Here is a 20,167-nt window from a genome sequence, read left to right on the forward strand (position 1 = left end):
TGATAAACAATTCTTTAGTACATACAAAAATGAGTACCCTTAATATTCCAGGCACATCCAGTTTTGGCAGATGCACCTTTTTTTGGCGACAAATTCAGATGGTTTATATATTAAAGAGATGTGTTGCAGTGTCTTGAATTCGTGAAGGCAGACGGTTCTGAGTCGGACTGACATCTGGCCCCCTGTCCTTTTCTAACAGCAGCTTGGAGCAAGGGCCTTAAGAAATGGTAAAAGAAACAAGACAATATACAGTGTTAATTCTTGAGTGCACTTAGAAGCCACTGAGCCATATTACAGCATCCGTGCAAGCCCCAGGCAGAGGCTGCCACTTAGTACTTCCAGTTTTCCTCCTCTTTGAAACAGGAGGAAGTGCAAACATTGCAGTTTGAGCTTTTCCCTTGTTTGCATCAGTGCAGATGAAATCAGTTCTTGGCCGCTGCCCCGTTCTGTAAGCCTCTGGCCCCAAGGAGCAGGTTAGACCTCTCAAGGTGCTGGGGGTAGTGTTGAGATGACACGAGTGCACATGAAGCCTGCACTTAGCAGCTGTCCTGCGCTGTGATTCAAGCCTGGCTCCCGGTAGCTGTACAGCTGTTTCTCGTGTCTGTGCATTTTGGATGGAAAGCGATGACAGCTTCTTATGACTACCAGCTCCTGAGGCTACCGAAGAAGAAATAAGCTCTTGTTTGTGGGTGTTTTGTCTGCATGCAAGTGCAAAAGGATTATCAGAAAGTTAGCTTGGGATTGAAGCTGGAGATTCACCTTCTTTTTCAGAATCTTTTTCCCCTCCTTCCTGTGCCACCTCCCCTGAGTGGTGCTGGAACGTGAGGGCAGTTACATCAGCTGCCAGGTTATTCCCCTCGCTTTCTGTTTAAGGGAGATTTGAGGCTGGCTGTATTTCTTGAAGAGTGAAAGAAAGACATTGACATGCCTCTCAGTTTCTGCTTTATACCTGCTGTTTTAAATAATTTGATATTCTCCCTGAACACTGAAACTAAAATTCATATATTGGTTTCCGATTCCTTTTTCTGTTAGTCTTCAGGTGCACAGACTCTTTAACACCAATGATCAATAGTTTCATCAGAGCTTTTTCCCTTTAAGCAGATAGGATCTTTATGAAAAAGTGATTTATGATTTGGGATTAGACCTGAAAATGTCTTAAAAGATACTTTGCGTGGTACTAATTCTCAAGTGAGGTGAGTAGTCTGGATTTTCTAAAAGGAAAAAAAAAAACAAACAACAAAACAAAACCTACAGGATGGTGGAAGTTGACACTGCTGCTAATTTTTTCATTTGTTTCTTCTTCTTCCTCCGCATATTTTAAATCCTCTTTGGTAATTGTCATGGTGACTGCTACATTACTTTTGGTGGCTTCTTTTGATACCTAAAAGTTGCAGTTTTGTGTAGTTGTCTTTTTTTTTTTTTTTTTGACCACTGATCCCAAGCCACTTCCATAAGGGATAAAATCAAGGACAGAGGGGAAAAGCTTGGCATTTAAAAGAAAAGGTGTAAGTAACTATTTTAAACTCTTCATTTAGAAACAAATCAGCAAATGTTGAGGCCCTCAAGGTTGGCCTCGAATTGCTCATCCCGGTTTGATCAGTCTTTCAGCATCTCTGTATGAACCGCTGAGCGCAGGTGAGAGAATGGTGAATAGTTTCCTAACTGAAGTTGGCAGTCTCCAAGGGAACATGGTTAAAAAATCATGGAGGTGATCTCGGCGCTTCACCTTTTGGTTTTCACAAAGTTTGAAGCTTGCGAAATAAGGTATTGAAGGCAGGAGGGATTATCAGACAGCCTAAGGCTTTTATTAATGTAGTTCTTTTTTTCTTCCTTTGAATTCTATTTGGTCGTATGCAATGAGAACTGTAAATATCCTATTGGAAAGGAAAGGGTTTTATAGCAGGCTCTTTCTCTTCTTTGTGAGAGCCAGTAATTTGAGGCACCGTCTGCTCCTGCTCTGGTAATTATTTAGCAGGTAGGCAAGATGGACTTGTTAACTTTTAGGTGGAAAGCGATAGAATATGTGAAGGTACTTGCATAGGGCTTTTGTTAACTAGTCTTATTCTCCCTTGGCCTTTTGTAGCTGATTGGGCTTCTAGTGTCTTGCTGCAAATGAAAGGCAGTTCTGGAGAGTCAGCTCATTGCAGAAATAGCAGAAGGCTGTTGACTGAGAATAATCTCTCATGGAGACACGAATTCACAGTAACAGCATTTCTTCCGCTTTATTTCCCACAGCGCTAGGCCGAAGTGGCTCAGCCTTCTGGACATTACAAGCTTGTGTTGCTCCTTTACTTATTTAACACCTTTCCTGAACTTCAGGTTGATGTCAGATCTGGCTGTCTTAAGGCATGTTTCGTGTTCTTGTACACACTTCAATTACAGCCTTCTCGCTCCCCAAGAGGCCCGCCTCATAGCTAATTTCCTCATGCTCCCCCTACACTTCTTTAATAGATTCTCTGAGCACAGAACAGCAAAGGATAGATTCCCAGCACGAGGTCTTGCTTGAAAGGGCCACGTTCTCCAGAGCTGCAGTCAGACCACGAGGTGCTAGAGGTGATCCGTGGTTGATCAGAGAATAGTCCTGGGGTTGCTCTGTTACCTTTCCATGAACAGAACCTCTCCAGAACATGTCTGGCCACAGCTTTGGGTTTTTCTGGTCAAGAATCTGCCTCTGAGCTGCATGTGGCATTAGGGTTACTGTGGGGTATGCGTGTGCTGCGGGTTACGATGCAGCTGCTCTATGAAGGAATCTCCTAAGGGTCGCTGCCCCGACACACACTGGGAAACTGGTGGGTTATGGCATCTGCTGCTTAATGGTGATCTTACGGCTTCCTGTGAACTTGGCAGTCTCACTTTTTGTGCACTAGTTCTTGTCTTCTTGAAAGCTCTACGTGGGAGGGACTCTTTTATTGTTACCCTTGAGCTGCTAATTCTTCCCTAAGCCTCCCGATGCTCCCACAGGTTAAGGACTACTAACAACTGCCTGCTGTCGGGACGTCTGTCACCTTTGTGTCTTGCCTCTTGTGGTTTAACCGTGTATTTCTGAGAAATGCCTGCAGTTATCTTTTGTTGTTTAAATCTAGACACGACCAAGGTAAGTCAGTGAGTCCGCTGGTTCTTCGAGAATTGGGCCCGTTACGTATGGCCAGCTATGCACTTGTTTCTGGACTGTTCTCTTCCAACGTGCGTGTGCATTGTCTCGGTTATAGTTGGCTGTGCAGAAATCTGAGTAGTTTTTTTATGCAAAAATCTGGTTATTTCTTTTCTGTTCTTTATCCCTCTACTGTAAGACTAGATGGTAATTTTTTCTTTCTAAAGTACAGTCATAAATCCTTTTGGTTGAAAACAGGTCAGTTTTAAGAGTTTCTAGTGGTTAATATCTCTATAATCTTAAAACTAGTTCAGGTGTCTAGTTCTGGTTTGCTACTAATTATTAATTAAAGACAAATTCCATATTTCTGGGTATTTTCTATGAAAAACTATTGTTTGTTTTGTGGATTTTGGGGGATTTTGGCAAATTGCCTTGGCTTTGTAGTTTTCCTTAAAACTAAAGATTAGATATGTAGTGATTTATTCGTGTCTGAGATCTGTAAGTCGAATATGCTGCTACATATTTGTTAAATGCGGGCTGGGGTTGGTGGTGTACATGACGAACCGTATAGATAGTCATTGCTCTGAGCTAATCTTATCTTCTGAAGCGAAGCATTTCCGAGGAATTTCTAATTTTGACAACTGGGATCAAATGTCTGACTTCTGAGGGCTGACAATAATGCCAGGGGCTGAGCTGCTTTGTCCTGTTGATAGCAACTGCGCAGCTCAAAAACCACACCGAATGCCGGGGAACCACGCATCTTAGCTGCTCAGGTCCAGGGCGTGTGTGTTTAGGGGAAGGCGTTAGCTTTACAAGTCTACGGGGCAGAAATGCTGCGGCTGCTCGGGGGTAAAAATAGTTCTGGGTTTTCAATGGCTGCATTCCACGGCCGGGGCCTGAAATCATGAATCAGGGTTCAGCTCTCGGGCTGCGCGAGACCGCCGGCAGGAGCTCTGCGGCCGGACACAGGAGGGGAGCAGCTAGCTGAGATGAGGCCGAGCCCAGCGCCGCTGATACTCTGGGAGGGACCCGTGCTGCTCGTACACTCTCAGCAAGGTATTGTACACTCGTAGTTTGATTTCCAGCAGGAGCTTAGTTGCTTGAATGTGAATAATTAAAAATCTGCTGAACCGTGCAAAATCTCTCACTAAACCAAAGATGACTTTAGAAAAAGTGTCTCTTCTGTGCAAATTCAGCTTCACAGAGACTTGCAGCTTCGCACGTTACGAGCTTCCTGGGACCTGGGATGATGTATTTTGGTTGGAAGGGTTTGCTGCTCGTTCCCACATGAATGCTGTTTTGTGCGAAGCTTTGTCCTTGATTTTTGGATGGCAGGTGGTGGTTTTTTTTTTGCTTCATTTCAAAAATTTTCTAGCCTAGAAATTCCACCTGGGACTTTAGACACATAAATAGTTAGGACTCTTTCAAAGTCTTCCAGGAAGGGCGCTTTTTAAAAATGGTATTTAATACATGGATGCTTAACTCAAAGCTCTCTCTAAAGCTTCAAGCTGTGTGTGTGTTGTGGCGTGGGATCTGTGTAGGTTTAAATCCCTTTCTGACAGAGTTCAGATGATCATTTATAGTAGTTTAAAACCCAGCACAATTCCATGAAAGAGAGCATTTTGTACTTAGAGTCAGGGCTTCTTGTTCAAAGTGTTGTTAGGATGCTGCTAATGCTTTTGTGACCAACATTACCTTTAAAGGTGTGTGGGTTTTTTTTTCTTGCTTTTTTGGTCTCTGGCACATTTCAGATATGTATCCTTCAGGCCATTGCTAGCGGGACTTCGAGAACTTGATGTTCGTGCCTTTTTTGGCATGCCCTGTGAGTTGAATAACTGTTTGATCCTCCTTCCAGAGTGAATTGCTCAGTTTTGAGTAGCTCGAAGTTACCCACGCCAGCCACACGTGCAGGTGTCCGTCCCGAGTGTTGCTCGAAGGTGAGGAGTAATGCTGGAGGAATCAACGTAGTTCCATGCCATTGGCTGAGTGAGGTGTTAGATGCAGGGATAGGATAAACAGCAGAAATTGGGAACTGTAAAATCTATATGGTTTTACTCTACTTGAGACATCCGAGTGTGTGAGGCACTGGGCTGGGTGCAGGGCCTGGGTTATATTTCAGCCTTGCTGACAAAACTTAGTTGCCTAACAGTCTGCTTGCTCTTCGGTTCCCAATCTGGGTAATGAGAATGCTTTTACAACAGAGACGTTGTGGGAATAAAATCTCCTTGTCATGAGTGTACATGCTAGTAACGTTTTTACCCCTTGAGAGGTGCGAAATTATCTGCTGGTGCACCACACCTGGGAGGCACGTCACACTTCTGAAGCAGGAATTTTGTGTTCTTCTCACTAAAGTGATTTTACAGAAAGCAAATGTGGACTGCAGGCAGTTTAAAGGATGTTCCCGGAGTTGTATAAGGTCCGAGGACAGGAATAGATACAGTAATCCTGCCTCCCCGTGTCCTATGTGCTGCCCTCGCTGCGTGCTCCCCTTTTGGGACGTTCAGTAAGAGTTAGAAATATGTTGCAGGACATTAGGCCAGTCATCAGCACAGTACAAAAATAGTTGAATGGGTATTTTAAAGAAGTGACATGGCAAAACTGGTGGTGTAATTTTACCAATAGCAGAGCTGCCTAAAATAACAAGAACATGAGAAAGTCCTTTCCAACTGCAGCACTTCAGATAATGCCATTTTGTCCTACAGTGAAAAAAGCAACGAGAGGTATCTAAAGCATTCAGTCGGTGGTCCCAGATATTATGAGCTCTTTGTGTTAGGAATTAAAACACTGCGAGCTATCTGCCAGAGCTGTCAGCGGAGGTGAATGAAGATTCGGATGTTTGCCCAAGCTGTCCAAATTTAATTATCAAGTGAAACCTCATTAGAGATGAGCTGCACCTGTGATACTAGGAGGGAAGGAATATGAAGGTAGTTTAGACTGATTCATAACTCAATTTCAGAAATACTCTCTTAGAATCTCAAAGTTCTTGCTTCCCTACGTGGCTTGCTATGCACGGTGTTCAGTCCTGATGGGATTTTGTGAGGGCTGGGAAACAGAGAAGATGCACTTGATGGCTAAAATGATCTGGACAAATTGGAGATACAATCTGAAAGAAAACGCTAAATGCAACACGTCTCACTGGAGAAATAATCAGCCGCACAGGTACAAACAGGCCTGCAGAAGATGTGGGGGTTATGGTGGATCAGAAGGTGAATTTAAGCCAGGGATGTTGGGTTGCTTGAAATGGCAGAGCCACCTTGTGCACCACAGCAGAGAGTTTTGCCCATGAGGCCTGAGAAATGATCCTTCCTTTGGCACCTATACAGCCTCAGCGGGATGTAGTGGAGCTTTCGGGAACTGCAGATGAAAGATGTGCATCAACAGGAGAAGGAAACACGAGTGCAGTGAGAATGATCAGGACCTAAGTTCTGTGTAGGCACGGGCTAAGGAATAACAGACAGTCACAGAATGAAACACCTGAGGCTGGTGACAGTTACACTTCCCAGCGTTGGTGAAACACTAAAATAGTTAGGGGAAACTGCAGCCTCCCCCAGGGACAGTCACTGAGAACAGATGAAGCCAGCGTCAGTCGAGCCTGCCTTAGATATAACAACCTGTACTGCCCTTGTCTGTGGGGTCACCTCTGCCAGTTCTGTCATTCTGTAATTCTTTAATTGTGCATGATTACAGGTTGGAGCTGGGAACTAATGTCCTTAATCCTCTGCAAAAGGCAAGGTGCTCGGCGCTCCCTGGACGACCAGTTCTTGCAGGCAGGGCTGATGCAATTATCTAGCATTACCTGCTATTTAGGTGAGGCTGTGCCTTGAATGCTGTGTTCAGCGTGGGGCCCCTTGCTGCAAGGACATCGAGTGTGTCCAAAAAGGGCAATGAAGCTGGTGAGGGGTCTGGAGAACAGGTCTTATGGGGAACAGCTGAGGGAGCTGGGGGTGTTTTGCCTGGAGATGCTCAGGGGAGACCTTGTTGTCTTTGCAATGACCTTAAAGGAGGTTGTAGCGAGGTGCAGTTCGAGATCTTGTCCCAAGCACCAAGCGATGAGATGAGGGGAAATGGCCTCAAGGTGTGCCAGGGGAGGTTAAGGTTGGGAATTTCCCGAGCCACGTGTTGCTGGAGGCTGGGATTGTATTCCCTGGAGGCTGCTGCTATGTTCGTGCCCTGTTCTTATATCATTGGTGCTTGCAAGTGATGTCTGCCAGAGGCCAAAGGCAGAGCCGGGCCCAAAATTTATTGGAGGAGGGTGTTCTCTTTCTGAAGTCTCCAGCGCACAGCCTGTGGAGGCTTCCACATGCCTGACAGTCAGCACGTTTAAAATAGCTTCCTGCCTGTCCGGATCGGAGAAGAGCCCTGAGCAGGCCTGCTTCTGTTCCCATATGAGAAGCCTCATGTCAGCGCCCCTGCTTTAATCGGGGAGGTGCAGGGGAACAGCTGGGGCAGAGCGCAGAGAGGCAGCAAAAATGTTCTTGCAGGCCTCTGGCATTCTCGTGGCTTCGCTGGGAATTTCAGGGCACGTGCTTCTCACAGGATGTCCAGCCAGAACAGTGCTGGGAAGTGTCAGGTCTTTGCCATGGAGGATAGCTTAGGAAGCCCCATCAGGAAAGACATCTGTGTACATCTCCTTTCTGAGCATGAAGCTTGGCACGGTCTGCAGGAGGAATTGCAAATAGCCAAGAGGTATGGGAGCAAGGTCAGATCAAAACTGCACTAATGCTGTGCGTCAGGTTTTTTTCTCTCACAAAATTGTCCTCTCTTTGGCAGGATGATATTATGAATGATCCTGAAATAATTCCTGTAGCTGACATGCTGCCATCCTGTTCGGATTATGCATTAGGAGGACATAACTCTGCGGGATTGATTTGCCAGGAGGTGGCACACAGGCTCTTGATGCTTTTCTGCCGATAAGCTTTTCTCTGCCAACAGTAAACCACTGTGTGGACAAGAGCAGGCTACAAATTTTACCTGTGGGGCAAACAACTCACTGTGTTGTCAGAACAGGATCGAGGACATCGGCAGGGGCTGCCTGGTAAGAGACTGCAGGGCTGGGAAAGGCCATACCGTGAGCTGAGCACCTCTGGTTGGGTTCGGCTGGCTACAGATGGTGGCCAACCTGCTGGAGCACGCTGTGAGAAGAAACGTTCCTGGCAGGCAGCGCGCAGAGAGATAACAAAACAGAAATTAGGCAGAATAATCTGCACATGGGAAGTCCTTAGCCCTACAGTGCAAGCTGGTGGGCAAGAGAGACTTTCAGCTCTGTTGCACAGTGCCTCTCTCTCAGTGAGCGGAGAGACTTTAGGTTTGGGAGGTACCGTGGTACCTTATAATTCTTCTGTTAGGCAACTGAAAATGTTAGTAAGTCTCAAGCAAAGCTATACGAGGCAAGAGTCCTTTGTGAGTTGGCCACATTGTAGGGCAGATATGATTCCTAACCATTATGGTAGTATTATTTTAGAAGCTGCCATTAAATACAAGCTGAAGAGGTGTTTATTTGTGAAACCCTCCTCAGAACTCTTTCCTTGTCTCTCTAGGTATTGTCTCAATTCTCTGCCCTCCTCTAACATCAAGTCTTTTAGGGCAAAGCAAAAGCATCCTTTAATCTAAAGACCCAAAACAAAGATTCCTCAAGTTAAAGTTGTGAAAACAAAACATCAATTTAGCATTTCTTCAGCAGATTTCACTGGAGGTGATTCCCAAATCATTTTATCATTTATTCTGAATTAAAAAGCAGTAGCAGATTCAAAAGCGGGCTGTATTTCATAGGCGTGACACAAAATGTTTGCCTTGACCCAACCCTAATCCCTTGCTCTCTGCTGGCAATTGGCCAATACTGCATAGCTCGGGAGCCCTCCATTTTGTGGTTGGCTTCTCTCATCTTCCAGAAATAAATTCTAAATCTTGTTTAACAGAAGTGTAAATGTTCTCGGGAGCCATATAGCAGTCAGTCCTATTAGGTCTCAGAAAGGAAGGTCTTTGTTTGTGATGGTGTGGTAAAAGGAGCCAGAACAGTTGCACAAGAGGAAATTTATCCCTTGCAGAACTTGGAGCAGCCTTCAAGGTGATTTAAGTTGTGCTGTCTGAATTAGTACCTGCCATGGGCTCTCGTCACGGGCTCAACACACCCCACATAAAGAGCACATCCTGCTGTGGCCAGCCCACCTCACCCTGCCTCCCTCTGTACCGCCTAAACCAGAACGGTGCCAGCTGCGACAGGATGTGCCTGGTGCCAGCAAATCCTCAGCTTTGTTCTGATCGCAGCTTTGTGTATTCTGGAACATGCAGTCAGAGGAGGAGCTGAATAACCGTTGCTGTCATGTGCCCACCTTAAAGAAAATTCACCCTAAGGTTAATAAAAATAAATAACATAAAGCATCTTCACTCGGTGCTTTTCACTCCCTTGATAGTTATTGTGGAAGCAACAGATGTGCCCTCGGGGTTTGCTATATATATTGGGTGGTGCGCATAGCTTATCATGAATATTCTAGTGGCTATTCTGTCGTAGTTATTTCTGAAGTCCCAAGCAGAGTGGGAGATTTGTCTGCAGGATGTCGTCCTTGGTGCGCACTAATTCCTCCTGAACTTTTGATCTGCTTTGCTGAAACAGAATTTCCCTGAAGAATAATTCGCCTTCCTGAGATTGAACTAATCCACGAATGTGAGAGCACAGAGTACAACTCAGCTGTAATAATAGTCAGTTATTATTGTGAAATACATATCATTGTTGGTTTTTTGTTTGTTTTCTTGTTCTTTTTTTTTTTTTCCTTGAGCTTAATTCAATGATGTTTTGAATATAGCAAATTTCCACTCAGAATGCAAACAGCTTCTCTCAGTGATACACAGGGAAATTCATGCTTATATCCTCTGTCTCATTACTAGTATTTCTGCAAAGTTTATTTGGGATTGCTTGTGCCCTGAAGCAATTTTACTGATGCCTATACCAAAGCAAAAAATCACTGGTCAAACGAGAGGAAAAATACACGTTGGTACAGCGACATATCTGTGGCGTTATCACCTGCTTTATGGAGCAATGCCTTTAGTTCATCTTGTACATCTGTATCCTTAGCAGCAGGTGCCACTGCCAGCCAATTCATCAAAGTTCCCGCGACTGCCGAGACACGCTGAAGCTGCGCCCGTCGCGGGAGCATGCTGTGCTGACAAACAGGCTGCCAAGGTGGACTTCCCAGCTCCTCTGCCTTGAGGATTAAATGTAAAAGCCACGACAGCGTTCTCTCCCTGGCTCGTGATGGAGAGTGAATGTGGGACACCTTGTCTCAGCAGGAGACGGGAGCACAAGTTCACCGAAGGGGCCATCTGGTAGCTGGGCTGGCACGCACTTGCAGGAAGGTCGGGGATGAGAAGCGAGCAGGGATTTTTCCAGCTGAAATGCCGGCTTAGTCACGCTGTCAGCAGAGGCTGGACACTCGCATTCTTCTCATGGCAGGAGGCTTAAAAAGCAGCTCGTGCTGGTTCACAGATTGTACTGAGCAACTGCACCACTCTGCCCCACCGAGAGCTTGGCTTTTCCTGCCCGTACCTGCTGATGCCTGCTAGCAGCAAGGTTTGCAGAGGTTTTACATCTGCCCAACTCTTTGCCCCACGCTGATGAGGCTGGCACAGAGAGCAGGGGAAACCAAAATTTGTAGCCGTGTGGCTGCATTCAAAGTAGTCAGGTTTGGAAGCAGGGAGCCTGGAGCTGGAGCAAGGATGGAGCAAGGACTCAAGGACGAGTGGAGGCACGCCTGTATGCGCTGCCCTCGTGGTTAGAGGTACAGAGCCAGGGGGGATCCTCACGCTGAAGCACGCTCGGGAGCTGCAAGGCTGCGTCCCTCCCTCTCGCATGCAGCCGCACACGTACAGAGATCATGTCCCGGAAAGGACAGCCGAGCTGCCTTTTCCTTACCTCAGCACTTTCACGTTCAAAGAGCAGCAGCAGCGAGACAATCGGAGAAACTGAGTGTGAGCTAAACGGGCTTTATGGCAGAATCGCAATGCTGGGCAGCTCGGGGAGGGACAAACTTAAACAGGACCGCAGGACAAAAGTGACCATGAAATGCTGAGCTCTCACAAGTGTTTTAGGGCACCAAAAGCTAAGATTCAAAGCCCAGGCATGTGTTTAGAAACACAATTAAAAATGCAGGCCTACAGCGTGACCATATTAGTAAACTATGCAACGATTAAATTAACCTTCACAGAAAAGATGTAAGTGGTTCTGCCATGTGCCCTGTGCAAGGCCGTAGCTGAATTGCGAGTCAGCTTTAGTCTCGGAGCACCAGATTTAAATCCTACAGCCCAGCTTCATCGCTGTTCTTAGCCAGACATTTTAGAGAGATGCTGCAGTGATGCCAGTGCAATATTCTCTTCATTGTCCCCTGTATGATCTTGCCTGGTCCTATCTGAAATAGCAAAGTGTGGGTAATATCTATGGAAATTGTTCAGTTTATTGATTTTTACATGCCCTAAAGTGAAAGGGCCATCAGCACCATAGCTCGGATTTATGAAACAAAGATTTGAATTCTAATTTGTTCAATATTTTAGAAAAGTGCTGTTTTCATTTTCAAGGCCAACTTCTGTCTTTGTTTGGAGCACAGCATCATCCCCCACGGAATTAACTTTCATTTCCTCATTTCTTTGTGCTTTTCAGTAGTTTGAGGTGGTTTGATGCTTACCTGTTGATGTTTCAGAGAAAGTTTCCCAGGACCCCAATCCCAAATTGTTGTTTTCCATCAAGTGCCAGAAGCTCCTTCCTTCGGCATTTATATACCCGCTGGTAGCACGCGAACTCTAGAGCAGTTCACCTTTTCACACATCTCCTTTCTTTTCCAGCAAAGTTTTGGCTCCTGCTTAATGTTGTCAGCTGTAACAAGTTAAGAATTTTGTAGATGATGTGTGTGTTACAAATTCTCCTGAATATTTTCATTGGTTTCATTTTATTCCTACATTAGATTACACGGGAATGCTGACAGGCTGACAGAGCTTAAAGAGCTTTCATTTTCCTCTAAATGGAGTTGTATGGCCAAATAAAGTAGCGTAAACAATTTGAAATGCGGGAAGCAGAGGATGGCTCAGAGATGGAAATTCGGCTTTCTGGTAGAATTTAAATAAACAACTCCACCACCAGCAAAGGCCTGTAATCTAGTTCACACGAGCGCAGCAGATGTTTGGCAGGATACAGCATGGTGGGTTTGCAGTCTCTGCTTATCACAGAAGCAGGGCTGTATGCATCACTGCCACGTGCTTCTCTTTTCCCTTCATCCCAGGGAAACTAATCTTGTGGAGAAAAGGAAAGTGGGAGGAGGAAATGTGTCATTCCAGCACAAGCTGGACGCAGTTCCTCCGCTTGATGTTTGTTAGCGGAGGCTGGGCTGGGAGCTGCCTGGTGTCTTGCAGCCAGCCCATTGCAGATAGGAATTTCAATGTCTGCTCTGTCTTTTAGTGTAGATGTTTTCTTGTTTTGTTTTGAATGTATGTGAATTACAAGACTATCTACTTCAACAGACTCAGACGCTGACATGTTTGGGACTGCAGCGTCTCTCCTTGTTGGCATATATGAGTGGCTCTCCAGCTGTAACTTCTGTTTTGTCTTGAATCAAGACCAGGAGAAGACGTGTAAGCACCAGAACCTGTCTCCACAATGGAAAGTGTCCTTAAGATGCTTCTAAGTACCATGAAGTTTGGAAGCATTTCCCTTTTCCGTTAGGTGAAGAAAATACTCTTTCCTTAAAGTTTCAACCATGGGAGTAATGCGTGGAGTGTTGATATCGATAGTTTGTCAGTTTTTATACGGTAGTATATCCCTGTTAATCTCCTTGGACTACATGTTCTGTCTTTTCTACTTGAGCTGTAAGAGGAGGGAATTCACAGGACACGTTTTAGTGGCTTCTGACAGAGAGAAGTTTCCCGCTTGAGTCTGGATAAACTACGGAGAGTCTGTGACCTGAGCAAACCTGGGAATGGTGAGATGCTGGGAGTGTGGGGCAGACAAGCAGCAGAACTTTAATTTGTACAGGAAACTCAAATGGGCTCATTTGATGTGGCTGTTAAGGGCTGAGTGTCACAGAAGTTGTTTGTAGGTAGGGAAATCAGTGGAACAAAAGACAAAAGGACCAAAGACACCAGCTGCCAAGCCTCTTCCTGATGAGCCAAGCTAGTTTTTGGGTAGATCTTTTACTCCCATTAGGATCCAGCAGTGGTCGCAGGGAGGTCCGCTGCAGCAGAGCCATTCTTATGCCAGTGTCCATAAACCTCAGGCCAGGTTGCTGCCCATCGCCTGCTTCCCTGGTGGGCTGAGGAGGACAGGAGTGGTGGCTGGGACATTGCTGCTGTCCTGGTGTCATCTTCCTGAGGAATACAGGCCCTTCTGCTGACCCGTTGTTCTTCTGTTTCTTCTCATCCTGTATCTCCGTGTTCCTGTTCAAACTGCGTTTATGCCGACCCTCATATTTCTGTAACATCTCTCCAGGTGGAATTTTAAAATGCACTTGTTGTTTTCCAAACTCTTTTTGTGTTGAAGTTAGTGGTAAAATCCTTCTAGACCTCCAGAAGAAAGAGTAAGTCTTGTCAGTGTTCAGCACTTTGGGAGATTACCTCCTGAGAAATTTGGATGTGTGCCACATTGCCCAAAAGGTGGGGAAGGGGACCCAGAATTGAGATTTGGAACCAGCAGAATAGTTTCATGTTTCTACAGTTGTTCTAGAAACGAAGCTTTGCATGAGCACAGAGGAACACCTAGGGTTTTGCATGAAATTAAAAATAGGTTTTTATGGGGCTGTTTCCATGTGGTACCTGGTTTTAGGTCTTTGCCAAGTGAGAACAACTTTGCTTCCCCATGGTTAGCAGAAACATTTAGACCCCCAGGAAAGTGGCTGTTACCCTGGTGTGGCTGCGATCCTCTTCAGCTTTTGTACCCCATGGCTAACCACAGGAGACCACCTTACATACCTTTATGAAGATCCACAGAACAGCCGCGGCAGAAGAGGAGCGGTTTGTGGGCAGGTCAGCAGCGCTGAGAGGTGCTCCTCGCGCAGCTCGAGGTGACGGTGCTTCCAACAACCAGCTGGGTGAGATTCGCCCATGCACACAGACAAGAGGCACTGATCTTGGGCATCGGGGACGTTTTCTGTACCGCCCTGCTCCTCCTCCCCACTTTGGTGTCTCTTGTGGTGTGTTAGAGCTATTAACGCGGAGTTTATCAGCGCTGTGTGGTTGGTAGTCTTCCGTGGAGAGTCCCCGGTGGTTGGGTTGTGTCGGTACTTTGGCTTCTGCACAGCATATGTGAGCTTCACGCCTCGGTGGCTTTTGTCACAAGAGTGCTTGGTTATTGAAGCTGTCAAATGCACCTACCTGCAGCGATTTGGATGCTTGATTAAAACTTGATTTGATTCCTCTCTCTGAGCTGAATATTCAGCGAAGAGTCCAGAACACCCCAGCGGGCTGAGGCAAGGGGAAATCAGAAGGCAGAAGTGGGCAATGGGGGTAGGGGCAGGAAGCAGCTGTTAAAATGTTCTGCAGCCACTGAAAGCTGCATTGAAATCCAATATCATTCCCAAGCTAAAAACGAACTTGTGCAGACCTCTCTTTATGCTGCATGTTGCGGGCAGCTTTGAAGCCTTTTAGAGAGTTGCCAGTGGGGTGTGACCCCACTGGGAGATAACCCAGTCCGGAGTAAAACTTCGCTAGTACCCGGGGAAAACTGTCTGGGAAACAGCAAGTTTCTGAAGTATTTAGTTTGGGCCTTAGCCTGTGGCAGGATGGATGTGAGGGCTCATAAGCTGCAGGGAGTCGTTCTAACACGGAAGATCCCAAAGCAGATAGCTGTGAGTTCATGTGTTTGTAAAATTTCAGCCGCAGTTTCTGACATGCTTGCAGCTTTCTGGCTTTGTCACCCTGGTGCGCTCCCTCAAGATGTTTTCCTGGGACCTAAGCTGCAGCACTGAGGGGACACACCACTGAACAGGCACACAGCTCTATTTGAAGAAACCACTTCTGTGGCATAGAGGAGAGCAACGAAGTCTTGTGGCATGGTCAGTAGTGAGCCTGGAGCATTGCAGGGATCCAGGGAACGATCCTGGCTGGGCTTTGGCAGGTCCTCACCGAGTCAGCCCTGGCTTGGCCTGCCTTCTTTCCACGGGCTGAAAAACCTCTTGGGGAGCTCTGGTTCCCTTGGGAACATAGCACCGAGCTGCATTTCCGAAGAGAAAGATGCTTGGCGGGGTAGGGCAAACACGTCATCAGCCCGCCTGGCACCTTGTGTCCCAGCTGCCAGCACCAGGGAGCACCTCGCTGAGCGCTGGTGGTGCGGATGAGCCAAAAGGCTCTTTTCTTAACTCCTGCTGCTCCTCTCCTGCATCCCTCTCCATGGCCATCATGCAGCGAGGTTGGCAGATGGGCTGCCCCTGAGATGACACACGCTTACTCGCAGGGAAGAGCAGCTCTTGTTCCGAGACCCCAGTGAAGGCGCTGCTGCTGCTGGCAGGCAGGCAGCTCTGTCGCTTGGCAGCAGACCCCAGGGAGAAGATTACCTTGTCCTTGTTCTTAGCCCTGTTTGCCAGGTTCCCTTCTGATTACCAGGCTGGTAATGCTTGGGAGAGATAACCCTGGTTCAGCAAGCAGCAATTCAGGCTGCCATTGAACAGAAAATACTTGGATGGAATTAACAGAGCCATGTGCTGAGCTAATTCGGCACCAGACTTGTGGCTGTGGCTCTTCAGTACAGGATCGTTGTTGTCTTTCTGCAGGGAGGGCCAAAATCTTCCATCAGCACCTCCCTCTGTCCTCTACAGACCCTTCCCTGATGTTCAGCATCCACCTCCATGCTCTTTATCTCCAGACCAAGCTGCTGTCTCTTTTCTCACTACAGTAAGTGTCCCAGCAGAGGTGGCTTTGCCCCTTTCCCCCAGTGCACTCATCACTGGCTGTGCAGGCAGCTCCTGCTGCCCTGGGGCTGGCGGAGCTTGCACTGGTTGGTGGAGATGTGCTACTTGGTGCAAAGGCCACGGAGAATTTACTGTGATCCTAATGTGTTTGAGATCTACTAAGCAGTGAATGCAGAAGAAAACGTGTTATTGTTTATTGGCCATTCTAAATGAGCTCCTGAAAGCAATTTTCTCCAGTGTTTTGATTTAAGATGCCAGTTAGCTGGTTTGACGTCGTGAAGAAGTTACTCTTTCCTCACCCTCTGCTGCAGGTGTAAAGCAGCAAGCAAAGGGAGAGAGCCTGGGAGGACGGGGAAGTGGCTGTTGTGGCTGTGTGGTGAGGGACAGGCAGCAGCAGGATCACCTAATAAAGGCATTTATGGCATCACAGCTGCTGGCTGCATCTTCGCAGTGCTCAAATCTGGGTTGGAAATCTCTCTGTGCTCTCCAAAGTCTTGCTGTTGCTGAACTTCAGGAAGGCATCGTGTTCCCAGATGCTTATTAAATGCACATGCCAAGAATATAAAGGGGATGAAATTGCTAATTGAGTGTGGCTGTATCAAAGCAGATCTTGGTTCTGTGCTTCGTAATGCTTCGTCAGCCTAGTAGTGGATTTCTGTTGTTGCTGCTGTGTTTTCTCTGAAGCCATTTGGTGCTGAATAATTGTGGTTTCCTAGTGCCTGCCACAGCAGAATCCTCAGATGCACGAGCTCCAGGGTTTTCACTCAAAAACATCATGTAGGAGACAGTAACCCACGCATGGAGCAAGGGTCATACGCCACCGAAATTGTTCTTGTTGTTATAATTTGATTTGGCCAACGATTTTCTATTTTGGTGCAGGAACAAGTACGGAAAACCAGCCAGATTCCTTCCTACCTGGCGTGCTTTCCTATGCGGCGAGACGAGCGCCCGCTGCGGGTGGCACTGGCTGGCACGTGCAGCGCGCTGTTCTGTCCCACTACAGCAGCTCCGAGGTAGTTTAATCACTGTGCCCTTTCTTAGGGCCTGCCTCAAACATCCCTGCCTGGTGGGGCTACCATGGGGAAGCTGGGCCTCTTCACCTTTGTCAAAACCATTTGCTGCCTCTGAAGTAGCCTGCTGTCAGCTCTCCCGTGCAGGCAGCGTTTGCTTGCTGTCGCCGTTCAGCTGATGTGGGGTGACATCGTCCCGGCGGTTTGACAGTGACCTTAATGCATTTGTGCAGCTCCAGCTACAGGCTGTGTGGCCAGAGATGGAAATGCATGGGCTTAAGCAGCTTATAATGAAATACAGGGGCTTTCACTTCAGCTGCTTTGAAGCCGCTGCAAATCAGTTGTTGGATTTGCTGTTTCTTTGGGGATGTGAAATGAATTTAGTGGCTTCTAGCTGGTTGTAGTGAATCAGGTGTTCGCCTCGTGAAATGTCCCAATATAATCAGGGGTTCTGGGAGATAGGCTTAGCAGGTATGCCAGTGGCTATGTGAAACTGGGTGTAGTTGGTTTACCAACAGGGATTTTGATAAACCAGGATGGAGGCAGTTTAGCAGATGCATGGAGGATGAGCAGGAGCTTCCTGTTGCGGTTCTGGAGAAGCTGCCAACAGACGAGAGCGGGCTCTGTGGAGCTGAGGTGGGTGCTGGGTCGGTGGTGAGCTGGGAGCTGGCCCCTCATAGCCCTGCTGGGTAGGGGAACTGCCTTGGCACAAAGTTACCTCTGCACTGTGAAAAGTCCAAGTCAGCTGCCTTTCTGAGGAGCTGCATGTGAGAGCAGGTAGCAAGTTACTGAGGAGAAAGCAAACTAGCTCTGATAAACAGAAAATGCCCAATTTGTCCTTGCCAAGGGATGGGAACGCATCAGCTGGCTGAGCACCTTCCCACAACAACTGCTGGGAGTGCCAGTGGGGGGAGATGCCTGCAGGGCCCCCCCTTTGTGCCACGGACTCTCAGAAACATCTCTTCGGAGGATGAGACTTCTCAGAAGATGGCTTCTTAGATGGAAGTAGCTATGCACTAAGGGTAGACACCAGAAAACTCGTCCCAGGCAGCAGATGCACAGTGTTTCCCTTGCACGGCACATTTGCTTCTTAATGGCAGAAGTTGGGAAGAGCACCGTGTTCCTTCCCTTTTGTCTTTTTTGGCGTAACGTTCTTGGACTCTGTAAACTCAATACGTAGCTCAGCATCCATTTCCAGAAGTCAGCCATTTCCCTTGATAGACATTGTTTATTCAATGATGATGCAGTGGATGCATAAGCTGTGAGTGAGAAAATGTTCATTGCAGTCGCTTTTGTGAGGGCAAGCACCAGCTTTCAAGGCAATTAAGAGATAAACTCCCAGGTACGTAACCTGCCTCCTGCTTGTTACAGTGACAGCGATTGCACAGGCTGTTCTCTGTAATCCCCTGCTGCCATCAGAGCATTTCCTGCCAGTAATTCTTGCTAGTCCCTGGAAACTTAGCTCCAGAAATTCCTCTTTCTCCTCCTGTTGATGGGAGTCTAAGCCAAATCAATAGGGATATCCAAGCCTGGCCTATGGGTAAATGAGAGTTGAGTGTTCTGTGGAGGAAGCAGCCCTTGTGGTAAAGGAAAAATACTACAAACAAGCAGCTGGCTAGCGTGGAGAGCTTCAGTATGACTGCAGCAGCAGAGGGAAGAGCCCAGTCGTATGGGTGATGCCATCAGCATGTGCTGGGCGAAATGTGAATGCAGCGTTAGCAAGTGGCAGGGGGAGCTGTGGGTGAGATGCCTTCAGTCGGTGCTCCTGGTGCATCCAGGCTCAGTGACACAGTGCTGAGCAATAAAATGGGCGTGGAGCTTATGAAGAAGAAACACTGCTGAGATCCGGGGCACCGGCTCCCTTCCTGCCTTTTTCACTGCTCCGCTGAGGAGCCTTTCCTTAGTTGTGCATTGGTGCCTTTAGCTGGCAGGTGTCAGCAACCACAAAACCCTTTTTTTTTTAAAAGCTCCCCGTGAAAAGCATACAGAGGATCTGGACACAAACTCTTTTTTATGGTGTTCCCTACAGACCAGGAGTGAGAGAAGGGGAACATAGCTGAGATCTGCAACATGGGCAGCAGGGACTTTAACTGCCTTCTGGAGTATTTAGAGCTGCCTGTCCGTGGTGCTTGCTCAAGGACTCGAGGTCAGACAATACACCAGTTGGTGTGTTCTCTTGTGCTGTGGCCCCAGAAGATCTCAGTGCTTTGTGAGCAACCGCCTTTGTGATTTTCAGCCCCCAGCCGGTCACATCTGATGGCCTCCCCTCGAGTTCTTCATCTCTCAGCAAATGGCAGAGCCGAGTTTGTGGTGAAGTGCTGAAGCGTTCTCCCTCTCCCGTTTCTTACGGTAGGCGTGCCTGGTGTTTTACAGATGCTTCCTGAGAGGGAATGGCTGAAAAGTCCCGGGATATTTGTGTGCTCTTAGCCTCTACAGCTTTGATCTATGGTGGCGTTATTCTCTGCTATTTACAGGTCATACTTCTGCAGAGCTATCAGTGCACAATACCTCTAACTCTGTCAGTTTGTGCTTTATATACATCTCAGGTCAACTAAAGTACGTCCATTTGTAGTGACTGATAGTCCTTTGGGCCTGGCCCCTCATCCTGCATTCTGGGTGTTCAGCTTTTCCACCGTATATCTTTGGTTTTTTAAACACAAGCGTGTAAATAGTCTGTGCCTGTGTGGCCATACTTAAACCCTCTGTCCCTGCTGTGACAAGCCACTTATAATTTGTAACCACATTTCTGTGAATTTTTGTAAAAAGTCTCTTGTATACTTTTTTTCCCTGCTGTTCACATCTGCCAAAGTCTCTCTTCTTGTCTGCTAAATCACTCGCTCTCAATAAAAACACAATCCTCACTTAATGCTTGGAACGCCGTCAGAGGCTCGGTAGGTCCATCTTCCATCTCTCAGGCACTCTGTTGCTTTTTTACGTTCCTTTTCCAACCTCTGGGATTCTGGAAGTGCTTCACCCCCTGCCTTGCTCTGTTTTGCAGCTGTGCAAGTGCCGAGTGGAGCCAACTGGTGGCTTTGCTTGACCTTCACACACAGAATGCAGTAGCTTGGTGGTAGATGTTGGTCTCCACTGGGTTTGCGGCGTTGAACTTCATTCAAGACCTCAGTATTGCTTTCCACGTTACTGTTTGCAATATTTCTTTGTGCTTTCATTTTTAACCCAAGGCTTGG

General features: G+C 47.1%; 1 protein-coding gene across 6 annotated transcripts in view; it reads left to right on the forward strand.

The window, feature by feature from the left end:
• Positions 1-20,167, forward strand: part of TSPAN4 (tetraspanin 4) — a 393,576-nt gene that overhangs the window by 167,116 nt on the left and 206,293 nt on the right. The window contains exon 1 of one of the 6 annotated variants that reach the window (XM_005027358.6): positions 3,817-4,147. The exons of 3 other annotated variants lie outside the window; for them this stretch is intronic. In XM_005027358.6, coding sequence (XP_005027415.2) covers positions 4,081-4,147 — 67 coding nt within the window. In that variant the 5' untranslated portion in view covers positions 3,817-4,080. Of the gene's footprint in view, positions 1-3,816; positions 4,148-20,167 lie in introns of those variants that run through there. 2 more of the 6 variants (XM_072038959.1, XM_072038963.1) reach the window with 2 other exon arrangements.

The sequence above is a fragment of the Anas platyrhynchos genome, chromosome 5 (assembly GCF_047663525.1).
Source record: "Anas platyrhynchos isolate ZD024472 breed Pekin duck chromosome 5, IASCAAS_PekinDuck_T2T, whole genome shotgun sequence".
In the NCBI taxonomy this organism is placed as follows: domain Eukaryota; kingdom Metazoa; phylum Chordata; class Aves; order Anseriformes; family Anatidae; genus Anas; species Anas platyrhynchos.